General features: G+C 39.4%; 3 protein-coding genes across 3 annotated transcripts in view; 1 reads left to right on the forward strand and 2 right to left on the reverse strand.

The window, feature by feature from the left end:
* The window catches only part of LOC139119114 (cullin-3-like), a 25,564-nt gene extending 21,007 nt beyond the window's left edge, over positions 1–4,557 (forward strand). The window contains exons 15-20 of the mRNA XM_070682754.1: positions 148–255; positions 783–900; positions 1,397–1,465; positions 2,441–2,583; positions 3,558–3,664; positions 3,872–4,557. Coding sequence (XP_070538855.1) covers positions 148–255; positions 783–900; positions 1,397–1,465; positions 2,441–2,583; positions 3,558–3,664; positions 3,872–3,896 — 570 coding nt within the window. The 3' untranslated portion in view covers positions 3,897–4,557. The remainder of the gene's footprint in view (positions 1–147; positions 256–782; positions 901–1,396; positions 1,466–2,440; positions 2,584–3,557; positions 3,665–3,871) is intronic.
* LOC139119115 (uncharacterized) lies at positions 4,541–13,048 on the reverse strand. Its single transcript, XM_070682755.1, has 4 exons — positions 12,622–13,048; positions 10,993–11,189; positions 7,925–8,027; positions 4,541–5,999 (listed from the first exon to the last, which is right to left on the reverse strand). The coding sequence occupies exons 1-4, from the start codon at positions 12,905–12,907 to the stop codon at positions 5,824–5,826; spliced, it is 762 nt and encodes a 253-aa protein (XP_070538856.1). The 5' UTR covers positions 12,908–13,048; the 3' UTR covers positions 4,541–5,823.
* A 1,529-nt stretch (positions 13,049–14,577) lies between these two features.
* Positions 14,578–21,936, reverse strand: LOC139119084 (oncoprotein-induced transcript 3 protein-like). Its single transcript, XM_070682714.1, has 3 exons — positions 21,686–21,936; positions 18,418–18,837; positions 14,578–15,495 (listed from the first exon to the last, which is right to left on the reverse strand). Exons 1-3 carry the CDS (start codon positions 21,762–21,764, stop codon positions 15,272–15,274), a joined length of 723 nt encoding a protein of 240 aa, XP_070538815.1. The 5' UTR covers positions 21,765–21,936; the 3' UTR covers positions 14,578–15,271.
* Between the last annotated feature and the right edge of the window lie 1,702 nt (positions 21,937–23,638).

Genomic DNA, 23,638 nt, shown 5'->3' on the forward strand with positions numbered 1-23,638 from the left:
ACAGAGACTTTGTTCTCAAAGAATGTACACTATTCCTCTTCATTGTATCTGTGTTCATCATCTTTATGCCATACATAATTCAACCGAGAACATTTGAAACAAAATTTTTCTGAACTGCTGCAATAAAATCTGTATATGCTCTTCCAGGAAGGGGCTTCTGGAGCACCCCAAGTTAGAAAACATATTCTTCAAGTGTCCACATACCAGATGGTTATTCTGATGTTATTCAATACGAGGGAACAGTGCTCATACGAGGTAAATATTCTTCTATTTCTATCTGTACCATGGTAGTAATGAAGTCAAGCATGCACTTCTTGTCTTATAACAGTCTCTATGAGATACTGCAGTAAGTCTGTCATTCATATATTGTATTGTTGCACAAATAAATGACGAGCAAGACAAACACCTTCCCACAAGACAAATTGTGAATTTTTGGCCCTCAAGGGCCAATGTCATCACTCTGTCAGTCTGTGTGTTTGTCAGTCTATCGGTCTGTCCGTCCATCCGTCTGTTTGTGATCACAGTGTCACTTTGTGATAACTTTCTCAAAATTTTACAAACGACATTTCGTGCGTCCATGTACTGTTACCACAATGTACTTTGCAAGATGGTATCCAACAGTTACTACAGCTCACAATGACGGACAAGAGAACTTGCTTTCCCATCCTGATCCCATTGTTAACTACAGCGTTCCACAAATCCATTGAAAGCCTGTGTGCTAAGTCTACTGTGGAGGAAGTCATTTATAAAATGTTTACATCATGCCAATTCTTTTTCTGTAGGAAGTTGCCCAAGAGACCGACATCCCATCAAGAGACCTAATTAGAGCATTACAGTCACTGGCTTGTGGAAAGCCTACCCAGAGAGTTCTGTCAAAGGAACCCAAGTCCAAAGAAATAGGTAATGATGCAGTCAATCCCTTGCTAACCCAATCAATGTACCAAATGTGCTCAGAAATCTGAACGCACTACATCTTCAGTCTTGTGAATCATGTATGGTTGCTTGGGGCTGACAAGGTAACAGACACATTGGCCAGAGGGAGATTTTGATAATCAGACACAAGTCGAATGGGAATATTTGGAAAGTATCCATATGGTCATACATACCTTTTAATATATAAACTTGGGCCATGCCTGTAAGATGTACGAGCATACTGCCGTGATTTTATGAAAAAAAGTGCCCTACAATTTAGCTGCATATTGATAAATATTGTGTGAATTCTATTAAACATAGGAACAGATTTTAATGCACAGGTTCTCATTCAGGCATTGACAATACCATGCATGCTGTTCGTGTACAAAACATGTAATAAGCTGTACTCTTGCAACAAAGCCTCTAAGCTATGTGATTCTCTTGAAAGCTCATTAATAGTTTACATCATGTTGTTGTATTTCAGAACCAAATGACACCTTCACCGTGAATGACCATTTCACCTCCAAGCTACACAGAGTAAAGATCCAGACTGGTAAGTACTGTATTCCCCCCACCCCTCCCTACCCCTCCAGAGGCATTCTCTGTAGTTAGCTTGCAAGCTAGGCCTCCAGGATGTGTCAATGTAAACCTGGTATTGATGTGCATGAGTAAATTGCCAGATGTCTTTGCTGGGATTGTTCATACGTCATGAGACTTCCAACCAGTGTGTACAATACATTTAAGGCAGAATGCACACAGAAGAGATATTCTGACTGAAACTTTTACAATTCTTTTCTGATCTACCATTTTAGGCTCATTTTTAAGCTCTTGGAGTAAGGAAAATATTTGGTGTCTTAGTTTTTCGAAAATCAAACATTTTAATATTTCCCATAGAGTTATATCTCAGAATTGGTTTCCATTTTGAATTTCAAATATCGGTGAATGTGAGGATTTGTTTCTCTAGTACCAAATTTTGCACACTGACCCATGATTTCTATTCATGATTTGGTAAAAGAATGGTTTAAGGTTTCACGAAGTAGTCTGAGCAAAAGTTTGAAATCTTTCACTTTCGAGACACATACTACCTTAGTTAAGGAAATAAGCACCTCGAAAGTGAAAGACTTAAACTTTTGCTCTAACTTTCCTCAAGGAATCTTTCAATCATTCTCTTTCAAATCAAAAATAAAAATAGGGGGTCACCGTGCAAATTTTGGTACTAGAGAAACAAATTGCCCGAGATTTACCGATATTAGAAATTAAAAATGGCCGCCATCCCTGTGTTAACTCTATTTTCGAATTTCGAAAAACTAAGCCGGTGAAAAGTTTTCTTTCACCAAGAGCTTTAAAATGAACCCCAACATGTGGTATATCAGAAGAGAATTGTAAAAGTTTGAGAGTCTGAATGTCTGTTCCGAGGTGCATTCTACCTTAGTTAAGGGAATATAGAAGCTTCTATGATAGTAAGTATTCATGCCAGGTGTCATGGAAGGGTCGATCTCACAATAAATGTGTTCTTGCTTTTTTTCAGTCGCAGCTAAAGGTGAATCAGAACCAGAGAGGAAAGAAACCAGAAGCCGCGTTGATGAAGACAGAAAACATGAAATTGAGGCTGCCATTGTTCGTATTATGAAATCACGAAAGAAGAGGTCACATAACCTCCTTGTTGCAGAGGTAACTTTTTCATACTTCACTGAAAGCAGATTTCGAGATCCAGACTTTTTTCATGGAAGAGAAAATATAGTTTTAAGCCGTAGATATTGTGGTAGATGAATTAAAAAAGTCATCACTCTAATGAACAGACTGGCACAAAGGACAGCGTTGAACTTAAAAGAGTCATCACATGTCTGATAGAAATGGAGTAACATCTGCACTGGCCAAGACATCATCTCTGGTGTTTATGCAAAGATATATTGGAAGACAGAAGCAGACATTGCTATAATTCTGTTTTACCGAAATGCCAGCTGTTAAAACAATACTGCTGGTAGTGTACATATGTGTAGAGGTGCATTCGGCCCTATACCTTGTAGATCTAGCAACTTAGTAGGAAAGATTTTTGTTTATCCTAGAAAATCAGACACAGCTATATCATTTTCTACAGCCAACTCAAATCTACACGGGGAAATGGGAGCGAAATGACAAAGCCAAAGTTTGTGTCACTGAGTATGACAACAAGACCACTAATTAATTTCCCATAGGCCACCACAGTAGCGTTGGGCTCGATTTTCCTATTTTAAAACATTCAGCGGCACGAATCCTCTTTACAGGTGTTAGGTCAATGTCAGCTTGACTACTGATTAATTTTTCGTGTGGGCAAGTCCACGGAAATTTTGAGATAGCGATGAAATAGCGCCCTCAGTGGTGTTTTTGACAAAATTCAGTCTTATTGTTATGATTTCTATTAGCCCTAGAACTCATATTACCACCAAATGCTTCAGCCATTATTCACAGCAGTCTGCATTTTGATTCAGGCAGAAAAATATCTTTACAAAATTCTTGACGTTAAAGTTCAAACTAAACAAGCATCCATGCAGATATCAAAACTTCAAGGTCTCCACTATTTTTCTCCCGAACCATCTTCATGGTAACCAACCCGGAAGTGAATTAGTGGGATTGTGCTAATATGACAACAATTGTGTATCTTTCAGGTTACCGAGCAGCTGAAGTCACGATTCTTACCAAGCCCAGTGGTCATAAAGAAGAGAATAGAGAACTTGATTGAGAGAGAATACCTGGCCAGAACACCAGAAGACAGGTACATATTAACTCCAAAAATATTACTCTTCAGAAAGTAAGCGTTCCCACGTCAGATTTAAATTTTTCAGAAATCAAAATGTACATCAAATCATTTGCGTCTCATGCTGCCTCCTGAAAACACATCTTGTTATGAAATTGTAGTGCATGATTCTAAAAAAAAAATGCATCTTCTCATGGCCTTGAATATTTCTGTTATCCTTTACAGGAAAGTCTACACATATGTGGCTTAAGGAACACTGTCACATCAACAGCGAAGCTTGTGTCAGCTCCGTTAAAGGAAAAGACAAAAAATTCAAAAAAGGAAGAAGAAAAAAAAAGCAATGAATACAAAACTATCTGTACTGTGTGTTGCCCATTAACCAAAACATCCAACAAAAACTTCTACATCACTGAGATCCCTGACAAAAAACAAATAGTATCAGAGAAAACTAGAATAAAAAAATATTTTCTCTTTAATTTTTTTTTTTCCCGAAAGTGCAGAGTGGGGATTTGACTTCAAAAAGCAACCACAGTGCCTAATTTCTCAAATCCGTTTTTGTGTTCAGTGGGAGAGAACTTGTCGCCAAGTGGACATTGTTAATGGGATGCATAAGCATTTGCGTCCAAATAAACACTGTAGAAGTTTTCTAGCTTACAAACAGCGGCCTGGGGAGGGAAGGAGAGAAATAATGTATATAGAAAAGCTGCCACGCTTTGTAGAGAAAGAACTTGTAGCAGACACCATGCGTTCATGCAAAAATGAATTTGCAAGACATAGTATACGACAACAGCGCATGGGAAAAAATTTGCCAGATTCATCGTAGTTTACTCCGACATAACTGCATTATAAGCCTTTTTTTTTTCAATCACTGTAAGAAAAAAACTTTGAGACAAATAAACTGTTTAATGTAATATTTTTCTGTCTTTTATTTAATAAATATGAATAAACAACTTTCAGAGAACAACTTGTAGAAAATTATAAATATGAAAACTATTAAAAAACAATTTTAAATATCAAAAGGTAAAAGCTTGAAAAAAAGGAGAGGTTTGTTAAAAAAACATTTTATCGTTGCTCACAGATGTGGATTCTCTTACTTCATACGACAATGTAAATCTTGAGCCATTGATTTGGTACAAGTACTGTCTCAACTCTAAATTGGATGACAAAAACTTCAAGGTCACATACACAGACTGTTTTATGCATTGCAAGCAAGGACAATTGGGTATTTTTGAAGGTAAGGTAACATGGAAGATTTTGTGCATGGCACGATTGAAAGTGAACAGTCAAAGTACACATCAGTGGAAGTTCAGGATGGAAAACCACACTCACCTAGCGGCTCCACTCACTGAAACATTCACAACAATATCACAAATGTTGCAATAACGTATGTCACAGGCATCTAATTTTTGTGTCGCTAAATGGAGAACTGGTCACCGAACAACAGTTGTTCAGCCCATCTTGACCTGGCTTATGCCAGAAACTGAAGAATATTTCTTTGTTTAATACATTATCGGTAGATGCTGTTGGTCATCATGTGTGATTGGCATAAAATGTACCAGAAGTAGCACAGGTGTAAGGTTGGGAACTGGTTATTCTGAATTTTGTCATATTTCTGATGGCAACATGACACACTCATACACCATTCTAGACATCACATGATTGTTACAACCCTATGCTAGCTAGAGAAGTCCGTGAAGAGATGCATCAAAATTTCCCAGGAAGAACATTAGTTGGCTACCGAAAACTGGCACAATATCAATTAACAGCATACTGTAATTAAGACTGTCTAAAACTACCCATGAGAAACCATTTCAAAACAAACCAACTAAATCTTAAAGGACAAATGATAAGAACGAAAACACTACTTGAACCATGCATTTGAATATAAAGCATACAAATGGAAACGCAAACCTACAGTTCTAGAAAGTTCACGGAGTCAGTTATCGATTGCAGAAGGAAAATCACCACAAACTTGTGTAGCAGCTCAATTGATTTCAATACTTTTGTGTCAAATACAGCATTCTTATGTTTGGTGTATATAAGTTGCAGTTCAAAGCGTTGAGTGGCATGTTTTCATTGACTACTGCTTGCACAATCATAGAACAATTGACCTCGTGACCTTCAATGTCGACCTACTGTGACACACACCTGTAGATTCATGCAAAAAAGTGTATGTTTTAAGATCTTTCGGCAGCCAGCTCGACTTCTTCTCTGTGACCTCTACTTGCCATATGAGAGCTGTATGGCTTTGGTCCGTTGAAACTCTTCTCACAGACATCACAGTAATACTTTTGCGAAGTCTTGACAACGTCCCCGGTCTTGGAGTAAGCAGATTTGTACGGTACAAATGCAGCTGAAACAAGAAGAATAAGACCGTATTCTCACTGCTGTTTATTTAGAAAGGTTTTGTATATTATGTGATGCTGTTTTACCTACTGTAAAGAATGCAACAGCCCAAAAAAATGTGATTGATTTCTTGGGACTACCAATACCACAAGCCTGGTTGGGTAAGGTTTGCAACCAGTAGTAGACTGTCTCAGTCCTTGGTTTGCAACACTGTGTCTCACCTCTGCCCTGTGCCCTGCTGTATGGCCTCGCTATGCCAGCCCTAAAGCTAGCACAGCAAAACTGCTCCAAGAGAAGTGCTGCCATCTGAGCCACACTACACATGGTGAATGATGCGCCAGAACTATGAGTTTCTTTGCAATTTGATACCACAAAGTTTTAACAATAATACTGACATTATTATTGCCATGGAAAATGTTCCATAATACTTTTGATGAGTCATCATCTGAATTGCATAATTGAACAATACCCACATCAATGATTACCTATTTGCATATTAAAGGTATACAGTCACCTGTAATCTAAATATGCCCATATATGGTCAAAGGGGCGTTCCTTGGTATTCAAAATGTCCATGTAAGGGCACTGTTTTTAAAAAGCGGCCATCTGCTTAAAATCTGTGATTGGTTAGATTTTCTCTTTCCATGGTAACTGTGGCAAAATTGGAGACAGTATACCTTCAAGTGCACAAAAGATATTACAGAACAGAGACAAACCTATAAGTATGATTTCTTTCGACGTACATTTTAATGGTGGTTTCACTGAAAATACTTTTTAAAAGTTTTCCATCTGATCATACTAAGCCAACCCTTACCTCACACCACAAGTATTAGACTCACCAGTCAAGTTTATACACAACTGAGCACAATTACATTGTATTTTTGTAGTGATCCAAAACCTGCTTAAATTTTTTCCTAAACTGCAGAAACAAGAAGAATAAGACCGTATTCTCACTGCTGTTATTTAGAAAGGTTTTGTATATTATGTGATGCTGTTTTACCTACTGTAAAGAATGCAACAGCCCAAAAAAATGTGATTGATTTCTTGGGACTACCAATACCACAAGCCTGGTTGGGTAAGGTTTGCAACCAGTAGTAGACTGTCTCAGTCCTTGGTTTGCAACACTGTGTCTCACCTCTGCCCTGTGCCCTGCTGTATGGCCTCGCTATGCCAGCCCTAAAGCTAGCACAGCAAAACTGCTCCAAGAGAAGTGCTGCCATCTGAGCCACACTACACATGGTGAATGATGCGCCAGAACTATGAGTTTCTTTGCAATTTGATACCACAAAGTTTTAACAATAATACTGACATTATTATTGCCATGGAAAATGTTCCATAATACTTTTGATGAGTCATCATCTGAATTGCATAATTGAACAATACCCACATCAATGATTACCTATTTGCATATTAAAGGTATACAGTCACCTGTAATCTAAATATGCCCATATATGGTCAAAGGGGCGTTCCTTGGTATTCAAAATGTCCATGTAAGGGCACTGTTTTTAAAAAGCGGCCATCTGCTTAAAATCTGTGATTGGTTAGATTTTCTCTTTCCATGGTAACTGTGGCAAAATTGGAGACAGTATACCTTCAAGTGCACAAAAGATATTACAGAACAGAGACAAACCTATAAGTATGATTTCTTTCGACGTACATTTTAATGGTGGTTTCACTGAAAATACTTTTTAAAAGTTTTCCATCTGATCATACTAAGCCAACCCTTACCTCACACCACAAGTATTAGACTCACCAGTCAAGTTTATACACAACTGAGCACAATTACATTGTATTTTTGTAGTGATCCAAACCCTGCTTAAATTTTTTTCCTAAACTGCAGGAAATTCACCCAGTTGCATTAAAGCTTAATTATTTTGCACAAATAAACATTCAAACATTGCAATTTATGAGTGATACGTTAAAACATCTTACATTTCTCCGGCACACCGAACACGTTAGTTGTTTTCTTCGTGTTAACGTCTTCTTCACCTTTGTTTTGTAACCATGGTAACGTAGTGGGTTTGTCTTCAAGCACCTGGCAAAGAGTTCACAAATTTAAATGAAACACGTTGTTAAAAGTGTTGTACACTTGACAGTTATGGCAATAATGTAACATAAGATGGTGGTAATTCATTTAAGGTAATATGCACCTTGAAAGTGAAAGCAGTGTTGGCGCTAGGAATTTTTTCATCGTAGCCACAGTCTGTTAGTGTGGCTAAAATGATCAAATTTTTTTTAGCCACAAGCAATTTTTTTTAGCCACACCCAACTAATCAATTTCATATACAAATTGCACAAACCCTATTTTCAATAACGTTTGTACTTCATTATCCACATGTTTGGCCAGGGCTGTTGTACATACACTTTAATTCCTCGACAGATAAACTGCTGAGCACATTTTCTGCCAATTTTATAGCTGCAGATAATAATGACCAGGAGAAGAGTAAAACTCCAGGTCCTTTGTGAAAGTTGTATGTCCTTCAATTAAAAAAAATATGTATTAAACAAAAATTGGTCTTAACTTTTCATGAATGCTGGTAAATAAATTGACCCCTCTCTTTATAGACAGGGACAAATAAACTTCTGTTTATTTTTAACTTTTATTATGACACAAACAACAAATAGAGTTCTTGGAACAAAAGTTGCACAACATGCCATGAAAAAATTGTCAAAGTCTTATCATTGGCCATGATTATTCCTCTTTTTAATTTTTTACATGATTTAAAAACTGCTATACATGACCATTATCTGGTGATCTGGATAAAATTACAGTGATTGCCTGACTATGCAAAGCATGGTCCATAGAGCATCAAAGAAAACTATTGGTATAAAAAAATTGCTTAGGTTTTGAAAATTAATTAAATTCGTAAACTCAGTGAAAAATCAAAAGAGCAGTTCGTCGATACGACAAATCTATGATCAACTGACTCATCTGTAGTCTCACATTTTATACTTCCATACACAGACAAAAACCTTGCTGTAATTTGTTCGACCATGGTCTAGACCGTGGTTCGTCTGTCTTTGTTCTCTTCTAGGTGGTTTTCTTATTTCCTTTTTTATAAATTATAAGCTATTTTAAACCTAGTTTCTTTCCCAGCTGACAACAATCAATGAACTATTTGTAGTTGACAATCGTAGCTGCCCCCAGCCGCATCGCATGCATCGTACCGTGCATTTGTAACACATTTGCATTGTTTGGGTGTCTCGAAACTACCCAAACTGTACACGACCGGAGTATACAAACTTGGGATCTTGAAACTTTTTTGCGCATGCTCATTTTAGCTCTGGGTAAAGTCCAACGCCATCACTTCAGTCTGTCAGATGCATGCTCTACCGTCGATCATCGGTCAACGTATGACAGAACAACAAATTATTTCGTTCAAAGGCTAGATATTTTAATGACTGAATATTTCGATAATCTGACCGATCTAAGGGTTATTTTGATACGTTAAAAGTGACAGAACCGGCGTGATCAACGAAGGTGCACGCTGTATGGAATACGTTGTGCTGCTATGCTGGCCGGCGTGAACTCGAATTACATCCTGACGCGACGTACGTGGTCAAATGTTTCGTACGGTGCTTGCAGCGTTTATGCTGGAAAATTTGGGTTGCGGAAAATAACGTAGACTTATTTGTAAAAACGACTAGTTGTTAGAATAGTACGCTACATAAATAATCCAGTTACATATTTTGGATCGATCACAATGAACACCCTCATATCGAAATTCTTGATCCTTCGGGAAAACAGTCGGTCTGGGATTGCACGACTGACGTGACTTTCGAAGCCGTCCAGGGTCAATGATCCCAACACAGCACCCAGTCATGAGCTTTTGCCACGAGTGGCGAAGGAGTCCCGATTTTTTTTCGCCACATCGGACATTTATTCGCAATTTGCGACTGTGGCGAACGTTAGCGCGAACCCTGGAAAGACTTAAACTTTTGCTCTAACTTTCCTAAAGGAATCTTTCAATCATTCTCTTTCAAAATCAAGAATAAAAATAGGGGGTCACCGTGGAAATTTTGGTACTGGAGAAAGAAATTACCCAAGATTTACCGATATTTGAAATTCAAAATGGCCGCCATCCCTGTGTTAACTCTATGGAGAAAAATAAAAATTTTCGAATTTCGAAAAACTAAGCCGTTGAAATGTTTTCTTTCACCAAGAGCTTTAAAATGAACCCCAACATGTGTTATATCAGAAGAGAATTGTAAAAGTTTGAAAGTCTGAATGTCTGTCCACGAGGTGCGTTCTACCTTAAATGAGGCATTTACCATCAATTTACAGAAAATCACTTTGAGGTCACATGGGCAGATATTGCTTCTTATGATCTTACATTTTTTGAGTACGAGTCTCAATATGACAAATTGCTAATTGTTTATAATTACAGAGAAAGCGCATAATTTTCAATGGCAAATCAGTGAATGTATGCAAGTCCACTTACAGAATATATCAATTTGTTAATCCTGCAAAAAAATTCAGGCTGATGTGCAGTGTCTCGGAAGCTGTTATCCAATTGGGTGGTTGAATCTGACCGTTATAATTAAATAATACAAATAGACTCCCCAAGTCGCTGTGAATAGTGATACAATCCACAAATCAGATATAAACTTCCCAGGACGCTGCACATCAGCAGAAAAATTCTTTTAGACATTAAGTCATTGACAATGACATAGTCCAAAAACAATTGCGCTGCTAAGTGGGCAAGGTTCTTCCCAAAAATAAACATAACTTGTCACACAAGTATTTATGAATTATGAATATGCACCGGATGATCTGTACAGGCTTAACCCCTCAATTCTCATTGCCAATTGTTATCCCAATCATGTGAACAAATAAAGGATCTCGTAGGAATTTTCCAGCACCCAAGGGTAATTCGACATGGCATATCAGAACTTTCCAGCATTCAAGGTGGTCAAGAGGTTACACAGAAAGCCGTGGGTATGTTAGAGACACTTTCAGGTACACCGGGTCAAAGTCTTACAAGTCCACTTAAGATTACCTTCACATAACTTGCGGGTACGTGACCACGGTTTCCTTCTTCATCCTGGACATTCCACCACAGGTTGTTGGTTTGGTGTTTGTTTACTAGAGTAAGCCTTTGCGCCTGTTTTATGGTCAGTTCTTTGAAACCACCAGGTTCATCTGGGTTGGCCTTGTAACTGTACTTTGCTATTAATTTTACAACTTTGACGTTATCTGGGAATTATAATGTATAAGTACACTGTAGTGCGACAAATTACCAAAGTTTTGGTGTAGCGTAGCAAGGAAAATGTGAAGAATAAATCACACATAACTGTTATTTACTCTTTGCACTTTGGGGGAAAAGTTAAAAATGCAGTATATAGAGGCAATCATAAGTGTGCTTTACCAATTACAGACAAGTGGTACAGTTGTCACTTGCATGCTGTACATACGATATTGAAAACTTTAGAGGCGCCTTTTAAAGAAATTAGCTCCCTGTAGCACATAGGAGTATCAAATCATTAGACAATGTGGCAAGACTGAAGATTAGTGGGCACAAGAACTTTTGTTTAAATTGATAGTAACCTAGGGAGTTAGCTGCAAAATTGTAGCGCTACGGTGAGGCGGTCGGTGATTTTTGGTTTTTGCGACTTCGCTCACCAGTAGCGCTACAAGGCCGATGGCCCTGGGGAGTATCATATAAGCGCACCCCACTCGACCAGGCGAGTTGATGCGGAATGCAACATATTTACTGCATTTGATCGTACCGATTTATCACTACTGAAGACTAAACAGTATACTGCACTAACTTTGTCATTTATGGGGTTTGAAATTTGTTCAAACACGACGATCGCGTTCCGAAACATTTCTGGGAGCCGTCATTACCAACTTCCGGTAATGGCGGCTCCCACAAACACCGACGCCCCACGCTCAATGTTTTCGGAACGCGATTGTCATGTTTGAACAAATTTCAAACCCCATAAATGACAAAGTTAGTGCAGTATACTGTTTAGTCTTCAGTAGTGATAAATCGGTACGACCAAATGCAGTAAATATGTTGCATTCCACATCAACACGCCTGGTCGAGTGGGGTGCGCTTATATGATACTCCCCAGGGCCATCGGCCTTGTAGCGCTACTGGTGAGCGAAGTCGCAAAAACCAAAAATCACCGACCGCCTCACCGTAGCGCTACAATTTTGCAGCTACCTAGGGAGTCTACTTATACCATCACTTTTATTTAACAGCCCCTTGTAGAAAATCCATTTTACTTTGTAACCACAGATGTTTTCACTATAATCTGCTGTCGTCCCGAGAATGTTTATTGGCACTGTTTAACAGTTTAAATAGGTGTAGTGCTGTAGCTCGAGATTTCCCTGCACCTGGTTATGTGGGTCCACAGTCGTATAACAAAACCAGACGTCCCACCACGTTATGATTCTAGAGTTCTTTTTTGTTGAAATTACAAATTAGAACGACCTACTGCTTAGGATGCTTCGCGGGAATGAGACTGGGGAGAAATGAAATGATTTTGGCTTGCTTTCAATATTTTCGAACATGGTAGCACCATTGCATTACCGTCGTACCGACCTATCAATTATCATTATCAATCACCACCACATGCACACGGTAATATAGGTATTCATCAAGTTAGAAGTTTGCATGTACCTTGTGTTTCAGATATCTTGCAGGTTCGACGTACAGATGTTCCATCTGAATGTTTAACAGTGCTATTTTGAAAAGTACTGTTCCCAGAAGCCGGTGGTGAAAATGGACCAATCTTTGCTTGTGCGCTGGTGCTGCCTCCTTCCGGTTGGTTGACCTTATCAGTGCATGCGAGTGCTGCTGTCGTTCCTGGACGTCTGACCGGTTGGAAAGAGTTGTTTTTCAGGACGCCCCGTCCTCTTCCCCTGCCGATCATAGCAATGGAGATGCTGTTGATGTTTTCGGCCATGCTGCAATCTTCACTTTTCACTCTAGGCTCTGATGTGATAATGTATGGGGGAAAGCGGTCGAGTAGCGTGGCACTGGCGTACAAGTGGCCTGGTCCGTTGTCGCTTTTCAACAGATTGACAAACGCCCTCACTCGGCAATGTACGTGTACTTACGTGAAGAGGAACTATCAGTAAAACTGGCACGCAGAGCAACATGCAAGGGACAGCCAATGAAAAAGGTGTTCAAGCGGTTCGGTGGCAGGAGGGCAGATGCATAATTTTCCAGTGGCGGGAAAGAGGGCAATGCTTTTATGTCAGTGGGTGAGGAAATTTTTGTTTTCATTTCACAGTGGGCAACTTGAAAAACGATCGGTGGGTAAACTTTCATCGGATGAGGGCCGAGGGTAAATCTGCATCACAGGTAAGTAGTTCAACTTCATCATGGATCAGTCAGGCAGGTGCCCGTGTGCTGGGCAGTCTACCAGATCGATCGATTCTCTGCTCGATTGCGTGCTCGATCTGCCCGTCACTGCAACCTACAACACAGTAAGTGAGGCTACCCACAATTCTCCATGATCTGTACACACGGAGATCACTCACTGAACTGAAGCAAATTTCTTCTGTACACAGAACAACTCGGTCCATATTTCAAAATTCTGGCAACATAGTTCTGATAATCATAATTTTCTGATTCCTCACTGTGAATAATGAGAAGATCAACCCCTTTTCCGCGGAGGAGATAGCAATTTTGTAATTTTGTCGACATAGATTTTTGACAGCCATACACAATATTTTCAAGGAAACTAAGGGAATCGCATCTGTGTGGGCAAAAGAGAGTATTGATTTTTTTAATGTTCTTACGAAGGAAATTTGCATGTCTGACAGGTGGTATGACGAGACCATTTAGTTGCTGATAACTTTATCTTGAAAAGTGTGCAATTTTTAGCACCTCAAACAATCGACTTCTCATTCAATTTACTCTTGAATTTTAAATATAATCAATAATTTTGGAACATAGTTTTAGCAAATAATCCTAAACTTAAATTGTAAGTGAATTTGAAGAAGCCTTTAGCAAAAAATGTATGAGTGAACAAATCAAGGGGAATTGTGGGTAGCCTCACTTACTGTGTCAGCTGCTGTGTACAACCCAACTCACGGGTGCCTATGAGTCAGGCGTATAATTTTTGTGATTTTTGTCATATCACAATGGTTGTCGCTGCTTACACCATAGAGCTTCAGCTCAGGACGAGAACGAAATTTTTGGGTACAAAGTATAAGTCACTGCGAATCTGAAAGATTGCACTTTTTAGTGGGACGGACGAAATCATTGCAAGTAAGAGGGCAGTGGGGGATCTCTTGTTATGGGGAGTTTTTTTGCGGTGAGGGATGCACCGGGAGTTTTGGCTCCGAGAGGGGAAAGGGGAAACATTTGGTGGGAAAAGAAGTTTTATTTTAAAGCATGGTGGTAGAGGAGATGCGAACAGCTTTCACTTCCCGGCAATTTTTTTTTCCGCCTGATTCTTTAAAATCCAACCCGAAACACTGAAAACACCTTTCGTTGAAGTTTCTTTACATGTAAATAGACTGGCATAGACAGTGGAGGGGAAGTCGTCTCCACTGTCTGTGGCTTACACGATCACACCAATCGATCTGAATTCCAACCCACGCTACATTCAAACTCGAGACAAACTTTGCGGAAAAATCTAGATATTTTATTATGACACAATCAAGCCCATAGACTTAGGACAAGTCTACTTTAACGAAAAAGGGTTTCTGAAAAACAATGGTCGCACCTAGCACACAAATTACACACCAATATTGATGGCCAACAACGTTAAAACCACAGTCGCTTGTGGTTAGGTACACGACGAAGGCCCCTGTAATTTTCATCGCATGTACCTAGCCACAAGCCACTGTGGTTGAAACGACGAACAAACTAGCAAACAACGGTCAACAACAAAGACACCTTGCGGCAAAAAATACTCTCCGTGTAATTTAACATGTTTGTCGTTCTTGTCCTGCGAAGTTTCCTTGTTTATTTCACAATACTATAGTACTTATCAGAAGAATACAATTTTGTGGTAATATCTAAAAAATCCCTTATGTGACCCTTATAACAAATTAGCACAAGAAATCCGATTTACGTGGATGAACACCACCCATTCTTTCGACGACAAATTTCGCTGCTTTTTAAAATTTCATGCTCATTTTATCAGTCCTCTCTTCCCCTTACAAAAGACAATAAGTAGTCCTAAAAGTATTCCCACAAACCCTCGTCGCCATTTGTTAGAGTCCTGTGTATTTGTCAGTGTCCAGTTACCATATCGAGGAATTTAAATTTCTATGATACAGGCGGGTGACGTTCAGTGTGAAACGGTGCCCATTCACACCAACGATTTTGGTCCGTAGAATACTTTATACATGGCGAAGCTCAAGGCAAATATGACGACAACGCCGGCGACAAGACCGATGCACACGTATTTCCATTCGAGTGGTTTCGAGGTTGATTTTCCGTCATCACGCACGCGCTTGTCGGAATGATCTTTGCTTCCATCGCCCTCATTATCAGGATGTCCATCGTCATTACCAATGTCTGAGGGATCATTTTCTGCAACGACAACGTGACAATAATGTAATGGACTATACTGTATACAACCCAACGCTCATAAACAAATAGATAGATACATCTATTAGATACTATTAGATATAGACCTATAGATACATACGTATAGATACTTAGATACACATACATACATACATACATACATACATACATACATACATACATACATACATACATACATACATACATACATACATACATACATGTTGTACATAAGCTTACATACAGTACAAACATGCCGTGGTGTTAATTATAATAAGTAAATTTGCTTGTCGCATGGGCGATCAGACAAGGATGGAACGATTTCGTTCGATGAGAAAAGCCATAAAATAACACCACGAGCAAGCGACACATTCTTACCTGCTTAGGCTCGGCATTCTAAATGTCACTTCAACATTTGAACAATAAAACACGTCAACAAAATTAGATTTTCCTCGAGATAAACGAGAAGAAGGACCACGAATCCATTGAAATCGATTGAAATCAAAAGGCAAAAATTAATCGTATTGCGGAACCGATTTTTGTACGCATGACTTAAGTCACGATCAATCATTACGAAGCAGAATAGGTGTCGATATAAGGTATAATTTTGACAACAAAATCGGGTTTAGATCGAAAACACCCAGTGACGAACCATGATATGAAGGTCGTGAACACAAAGATGAGAGAAGTGAGGGGTGAGAAATGAGGAAGAGCTCGTCTCCAGAAGTATTATTCACACAACAATTGATTGTCTGCCGACAATACAAAGTAGACAATGTGGTTATGATCGTGACACCTGGGCGAACAAGAATAGACCATACACCACAGGAAAATGTTTCCGCCTCGTCTGCGATACAAAACATCGATCATCTGTACACTTTATGCCTTTACTCAAGCTCCCTCAATCCGCAAGTCCCTGCCTTGTAAAATATACATACTTGTTCTGTTCGTTTCGATAGGGCAGGAACGTGAAGGATTCGTACATGTAAAGGCTGACGTTAACGTTCACCGTCCGCCTCCACCAAAATTCAATGAGCCGCTATTGCTATGTACAATTATATACAATAACTAAAATATTCTGCTAAACGTCAATTGTGTGTCCTCACTTTGCAAAAAAATTACAAATATGCCATACAAATGGTTATACGTCATATCGTCATCATTATCATCATCATTATCGTCATCATTTTCATCATCATCATCATCATCATCATCATCATCATCAAAACACGATTAGAACTAATTTGGGATAATTGGATGGTGAAGTAATGTCTGTTTAATCTGCAAATGTAAGCTCATCTGCTTTTCTTTTTAAGTTATACACTTGTTTTATGAGTAATTTGTAATATTGCAACAATCAGCTATAGAGCACCTAACACTTTTGAGACATTTTAAAAATATGAAAATCCAATTATCCCAAATTAGTTCCAATCGTGTCAATAGCACCGTCAATATCGTCGTCGTCGTCATTGCCATAATCATTGTCGCCGTCGTCATCGGGTCGAGGTTCATTAATCGTACTAACAGCGTCATTTGCTGCAAAACTTATCTTTTGAGTCAACTATCGAACTAATCTTGAATTTATCATTTAATACAGTGCAATGTGGTGGTCCAAATTTACAACGTAGATGGCAACAAAACCAGTCGCAGCTATTCTAACAACGCTTTATGCCTCGTCGAGAGCCTGTATAACGCTTTGGATTATTTCAGAAGTAAAATCATATCAAATGACACAGTTGATTTTCGCTGGTGACAGTTTTCAAGGAGACTCAGAAATAGAAATTACTCCTGCGTGTTTTTATTTGCTTTGTTGCTTGCATGTATGTTTGAGAGTCACTTTGGGGAGTTGTCATGTTAAGGTTAGAGGCCAAAACCACGAAAGGTACGAAAAGAGATCTTCTATCATCACATTCACACATTCGCACATCGTCCGGTCTGCACAGCTTAATTATGTCGGCATAGCGTATTTGAGGGAAAGTCCCGTCGAAACAAACGACCGTGCATGTCTACTGAAGGTGTGGTTGCAGAACAGTAGCTCGAGGTTTTGCCTGGGGTTGTTAGTTGGACGTCCAACCCACACCTTCAGGTAAAATCTTGAGCTACTGGACTGCAGCAAATCTGAGGTGACGTAGCCAGCAGTACAGTGTCAGTGGTTCGATGTGTTGCCAAGGTCAACCCTGCTTTTACCGTCCGACCTACAACCCCAGGCAAAACTTTGAGTTATGCTGTACTGCAGCTAGTCACGGAAGCGTTCGGATATGACACTCTTTATCAGCCAGCCATGTGCACTGTAATCGCTTTGTGCATGGCTTACATATATTAAGGGTCTGGTCAGTTTCTTCGGGCTGGGGTGCATTATTTTTGCGAACATCAAAAAGTGGCTGACCCCCTATTCCAACTTTCAAAAACAGGGTTACCTCCACCAACCCAGCCAAAGTTAGCAAACAAGCTGAAACACTTTATTTTAAAAATTGCCATTGAACCAGCTTCCAAGGTATTGAATATGAATTTTTCTGTGAGTTTTCCTGTTACCTTTTATGATGGGTTCAGAAATTTTATAAAGGAAACTACCACTACCAATAGGATTAACAAAGTAGAACGCGTCCTTACCAATCAGGTTTTTGTTACGCTGTGTATATCAATTTCAGATTTCATAATGATGAGTATGCGAAAACTGTAACTGAATAATGCTATTTAACTGAATGATGCAATTCGTGGCTGGTATGATGCATTTTATGCAAGTATGAGCCCGTGTCTTAATTCAAAAACACACTGACAACCCCATCCCCTGAACATTTCAAAGACATGGTGACCCTCCCTCATCACCAAAGTCGAAAACAGGGTGACCCGCCAGGCTGAAGAAACTGACCAGTCCCTTACAACGCACGATCCGCTCTAGATATGATTGAATGCGTAAAAGTTTACCTGCACAGTAAGCGCCACAACAGAAATCTATCTCCGTCAAGTGATACACGTAGAAACCACTACAGTTCTTAACTTGGATGTCGATGGACTGGGAACACTTCTCTGTGCACGCCCTCCTCCACACAACGCCCTCCTCTACCAGGGGGTGGTTACCATCCAGGTAAAAACCGTACTCTGTTCCGCAAGACCCGTCCGCGTTCAAAGTGCCGCTGACGGCGATGTTGGTTGACAGTCGATTGCCAGCAGGCGAACGGAAGCGGTACCAACTCGCGGCGAAAGCTGCTCCCGTGTCACATCGGTAACTGTCGGCGTTTGCCACGGTTCGTGTTTTCGCTTCGTATTTGTAGTTGACGTTTCTGTCTGGTTGATCGAGAGTACCGTAACTTCTGCATGGATTCAAGGTGTCTTGCTGTCTCGGAACTACAAAAGACGGGAGCAGTCATTTGTAATCTGTCGTTTATAACACCCGCTCATGTATTTTGGGTTTCGCCGCATTTAGTTTTTGCTGAGTCATTTAATGTTAAGTTTGATTAAAAAAGAAAAATAATGTAAAATAATGTTTTAACGGTACTTTTTCTTGACTTTTGGTAGGTATACCCATGTTGCAATATACAATATAGGAAAGAATGGGCGACGCCCTGACCATCAACGTTTATTTATGGGGCCAAAAAAATTGTGCTGTTCCGCTAACCCAACCTATGCTATTTTCTAGCCGCCGACCCTAGACTTTTTAGAGCTACGTAAACGTGGAGGTAAAAACAGGAAAGAAAAAACCCGCAAAATCACACGTTCGTTACCTCGCGTTTGATATTTGCTTGATCGAGGATGTCTTTTATGTTTTTCTTCCCTTATATGCTATGATATGTTTTTCTGGAAATGTTGTGGCCAGTGTTTGATAGCCCTGAACCCCTGAAAAAATGCGTTATTGTATTAAAAAAATAAAAACATTTTGGAAAAAAAATCCCTGCCTACCTACCTACGCACCCTATTTTTGAAAACCATGTTATCGGAAAAGCACTATTTTTTTTCTTTTTGGCCTGGACGAGGGCGAGAGTAAAGTTAACGGGCGAGGCTTGACGAGCCAGTTAATTTTGGCTTTCCTCTCGCCTGAGCCCGTAAATAAACGTTAATGGTCAGGGCGGAGTCTGTTATTTCCATTATATTATCAACGAACCCAAGAAAACCGTCAAAATTTACGAAAATTTCCCACGCAAAAGTCAACTGGGACCCAGAACTTGTGCAACACGCGACGCACTGTTACGCGCACTATAAAAATTTTGCAAATCCGAAGATTTTTTGGAAAAAAGTTTCTAAACTTTGTTCACAAGTGCTTCATTTTGTTTTGTGGTTGATTACGATCTTTGTACAAATCACAATTTACGTTTTGGTTGTAAAGTTATTATATTATAGGTACTCATATTCACGGGCCGGTAAACAAACTAATACTGCTGTGTATTTGTAGTCAGTCACGTGGTTCGGCTCGACCAATTAAAATGCCATGGACAGGGCATGGTAATATAATTTTATTCTCTTCCTCTAATAATCGAATTTTGACTGTGATGACTCAACGAAAACTAAATGAACGAATTCGAAACCCACAACACATGAGCGGTTATTTATATTCATGTTTAAATTTATGTTGTCTTTGCTAATTTGGTTGAAGAATACTTCTCTATTGTGTTTCAATCATATTGCTGTCATTGCAAATACTTACATATAAAGTAACAAATGATAAATTTAACTTCCATAGCAACAGAGTAAACCCAGATCATGTACCGAGTGTACAGAGTCGAATGCTGCATTCCTCCATGTATATGACTCTGGTACCTCAATTTTTTTTGTACTCCTATAATTGTAAATGCAACGACAACAGTATGACTCAAGCAAAAACAAACAAAAAACAAAATATTTTTTGCTCCTCCATTGTATTGGCAAATAACAATTGAAACATAAACAACGTCGGCGATGACGACGACGACGACGACAACAACAACAGCAACAACAATAACCTATTACTAAGTTCCCCCTTGGTACATCACAATCGCGTCGCCAAGGGCCGTGGACTACACAAAGAACAAATGATAATTTCACTTAGTGGCAAGTATCTATGTATTCTGCATGAAACGGAAGAAGTGGTTTACTTATAACGTAGCCTCACAATACTTGCTGTCACTTGTTTATCCATGGAGACTTCCCCCTAGTGACGTATCGGTACGCTCTGTGGCAGATTTTGTGAACTCTAAAACATCATCTAGTTCCGTGCACCTCAATTTGAATAGGAAGGAGAGTGTGAATTTGTGTCGGGAGGAACTCCACTGCATGGAAAATCCCATGGCGAGGCAACATGGTTGTAACTACTGACTATATTCAACAATACTGAAAAGATGAAATGAAGACTAACAATATCTTACTGACAGCCTACACTAAAAGACAGTAGAGATCTCTACTGTCTATTCTATGATTGATAATGATATTTAAGTTGATATTCTTTTTATGTAAATCTACCATATCTTCTGTTATTCTAAAACCAATTAGGCTACAGACGGGCGTCTTGGTTTTTAAATTGACGTATGGCGACAAAACTTCTCCCTACTGGCGATGTCACATCAGCTTGACGTCCCCCCCAACCCCGTGCAAAAAAATCGTCTTCATGCCACTTTATACCTGGAACCAATAGATTGTCAAAACACCATTGTCCCCCCCCCCCAAAAAAGCCAAATGAATAACACCTAGAGAAAATTTAAACAAAAAAATACTTCTTGAAAAATTTAGCAAAAATGAATGTCCGATAATTTGTGTACCGCAAGCCGGAGAGTTTTAATTTAGAGGGTGTTCTGTCGCAGCTGATAGCTGTTCGGAATATGTTTATAATTCCTGCGACAAATGATTTTATGCGATCTTGTCACACCAAAATGTTCCTAAGAAATAGAAAACTCAAATCACCTTTTTACTGTAAGACAAAAACAGATTTTAGAAATCGGTTGTATTTCCTCATTAAGTCGTTCTCTGCATCATTCTGTAAGACTTTTCAAGATATGTTGTCGTTTTTTTTGTCAGCGCACTAACCGAACACAAAACTATGGCTTCAACTCTCCAGGTTGAGGAGTATTACGGAGATTCATACCTGGTATTACGGGCGCAAAAACAACGACTGTCATCGACATCCCCTGCCCGATGATTCCAGGTATCAGCGTTCACTTAATAGTTTTAGTAGAACAATATTAAAACGTGCTTTTAAAACGACATATGTATAATTCGGTAATGTTACCTGTGATAGCTGCATCACCCGTTCCTGCCACGCATGCGACAAGTAAAACTGACCCGATGATGACGAAACTCAAAGCCATGTCTTGTGTCGATTTAAAAAGCAGATACTAGCGTCAAAACGAGCAGTGAGTGGTACAGAGTTTCCCTCTTACTCTGTCAACATGAAGAAAAATCACAAACAGGCTATAGACTTGGAAAAAAAGAGGAGGAACTTGCTTTACTGCTTTCATCAGAAGGATTAGAAATCTCAGTGAAAAGAGACGATGTACATTTAGACCAGTAAATTTGGATGGAAGTACATTTAAAGGACCTGATTGGACACTGCAGATTGATTTGCATGCACGTGCCGATAGAAAGACTTTGTCATGCAAAGTATGGGGTAGGGGCGGCGAATGCCCAAGTATGTGCGTTGGGTAGCACCACAGAGTATCATACACAGAGTGGCAACACTTGCATGCCTTTTGTTCCATGGTCGTCTCGGTAGACTATTGGCTTTTCATATTAAAATGAGCTTCAAAGGTGTTAAACTTTTTGGATGCTTTGTTTGTGGTTGATAATTACACGAGATTATGCGAAACATACGACGAGATGGCATCGTACTGCCAGTCGCGTAGCAACCATAGTTACTTTGTGAGCTCTCAGGCCAGAAACACTGCTTCACGCCAATCAAAACATAACACGCCAGCAGTTTCATAAACATGTCCTTTCTTGACGCCCGTGTAAAGACGGTATGACTGACCGTAAGCCATTGAGTAAAACCAGACAGTATCGATAAAAGACTTTCAAATTTGGTTCAAACACACTCATTATATATTCATAAAAATATGAGAGGAATTTTTAAAACGGTAAAACCCACTTTCCTGAAGCTCAAAACATTCCCGTTTTTGCCAGCACATCAATTCCGATCAGCACCACACGACAACAACAACACAAACTTTGTCGAACATACTTTCGCTTAACAATTGGTGAAAATCCGAAAATTACCGAAGGGTGCATGGTCGGCACTCTTCGGAAAAGAGAGCCAAGAGCTTCGTGAGGCGAGGCAAACATGGATTGCTTACGTAACCGCTTCACGCCTTAAACAATAGGTGTTGCCACTCTGTGTATCTTACTCTGTGGTAGCCCCTACTTCTTCTTAGACCTTTGAGCGACCGCCATACAGAGGCTTGGCTATGCATGTTGCATTTGAGGAAAGATGGTGTCCCATGTCGTTTACATGAACATTTAATCTGATTCCAGATTTAAACTGGTTGTAAGAAGTTCATCAAAATTAACCCCGGTGAAAAAGTGAATGCAGTAGATTAAGCGGTAGTTCCCCTTTTGATGCCAAGTTGAAGTGATACCTCCTGAATGAGACTATGAGTTTTGTAAGCAGTTATCGTCTTTCCTGTTCTGATATATTTTACTCGTATAACTTCCGTCACACATACATGTAAGTAGAGTAGCCCCCTAGCCGCTTGGCTTTTCTTAGGCGTACGCCCGTTTTATGCTGCATGGCGTTCATCCCACCATCTATGCGACAGTCTGCCAGAGAATGTTGCTTAAATTTCGCGATCAATTCACCATCGACGCCACGGTCGCTACTGGAGTTTAATCCTTCAATTTACTCTGTTATGATATTTAGACAGTTTTAGGGCAATTTTTATCAGTCTGCTTGTCCATTACTTGTAGACCAGTTTCAAGTTGATTTCTAAAAATGAAGTCCTTTGAAATATCTATCTTCATGTAATGAAAACTCATGAAACTATCTGTTTTTGGTGAGCGAAAATTCCCGATATCGCAGTTCGTGACAAACGTATCAGAATAGAATCTCTGTGCGTGCGCACTTAGTCTGAAAACAATCCAGACTGGAGAGGTAATTTTCGCACACTTCTCGCGAAATACGAGAAACTGTCGATGTCTCTTAACTTCCTCGCAAAACTATGTACCAATGTAGGGTTTAAAGATTTATACT

The sequence above is a fragment of the Ptychodera flava genome, chromosome 19 (genome assembly GCF_041260155.1).
Source record: "Ptychodera flava strain L36383 chromosome 19, AS_Pfla_20210202, whole genome shotgun sequence".
In the NCBI taxonomy this organism is placed as follows: Eukaryota; Metazoa; Hemichordata; class Enteropneusta; family Ptychoderidae; genus Ptychodera; species Ptychodera flava.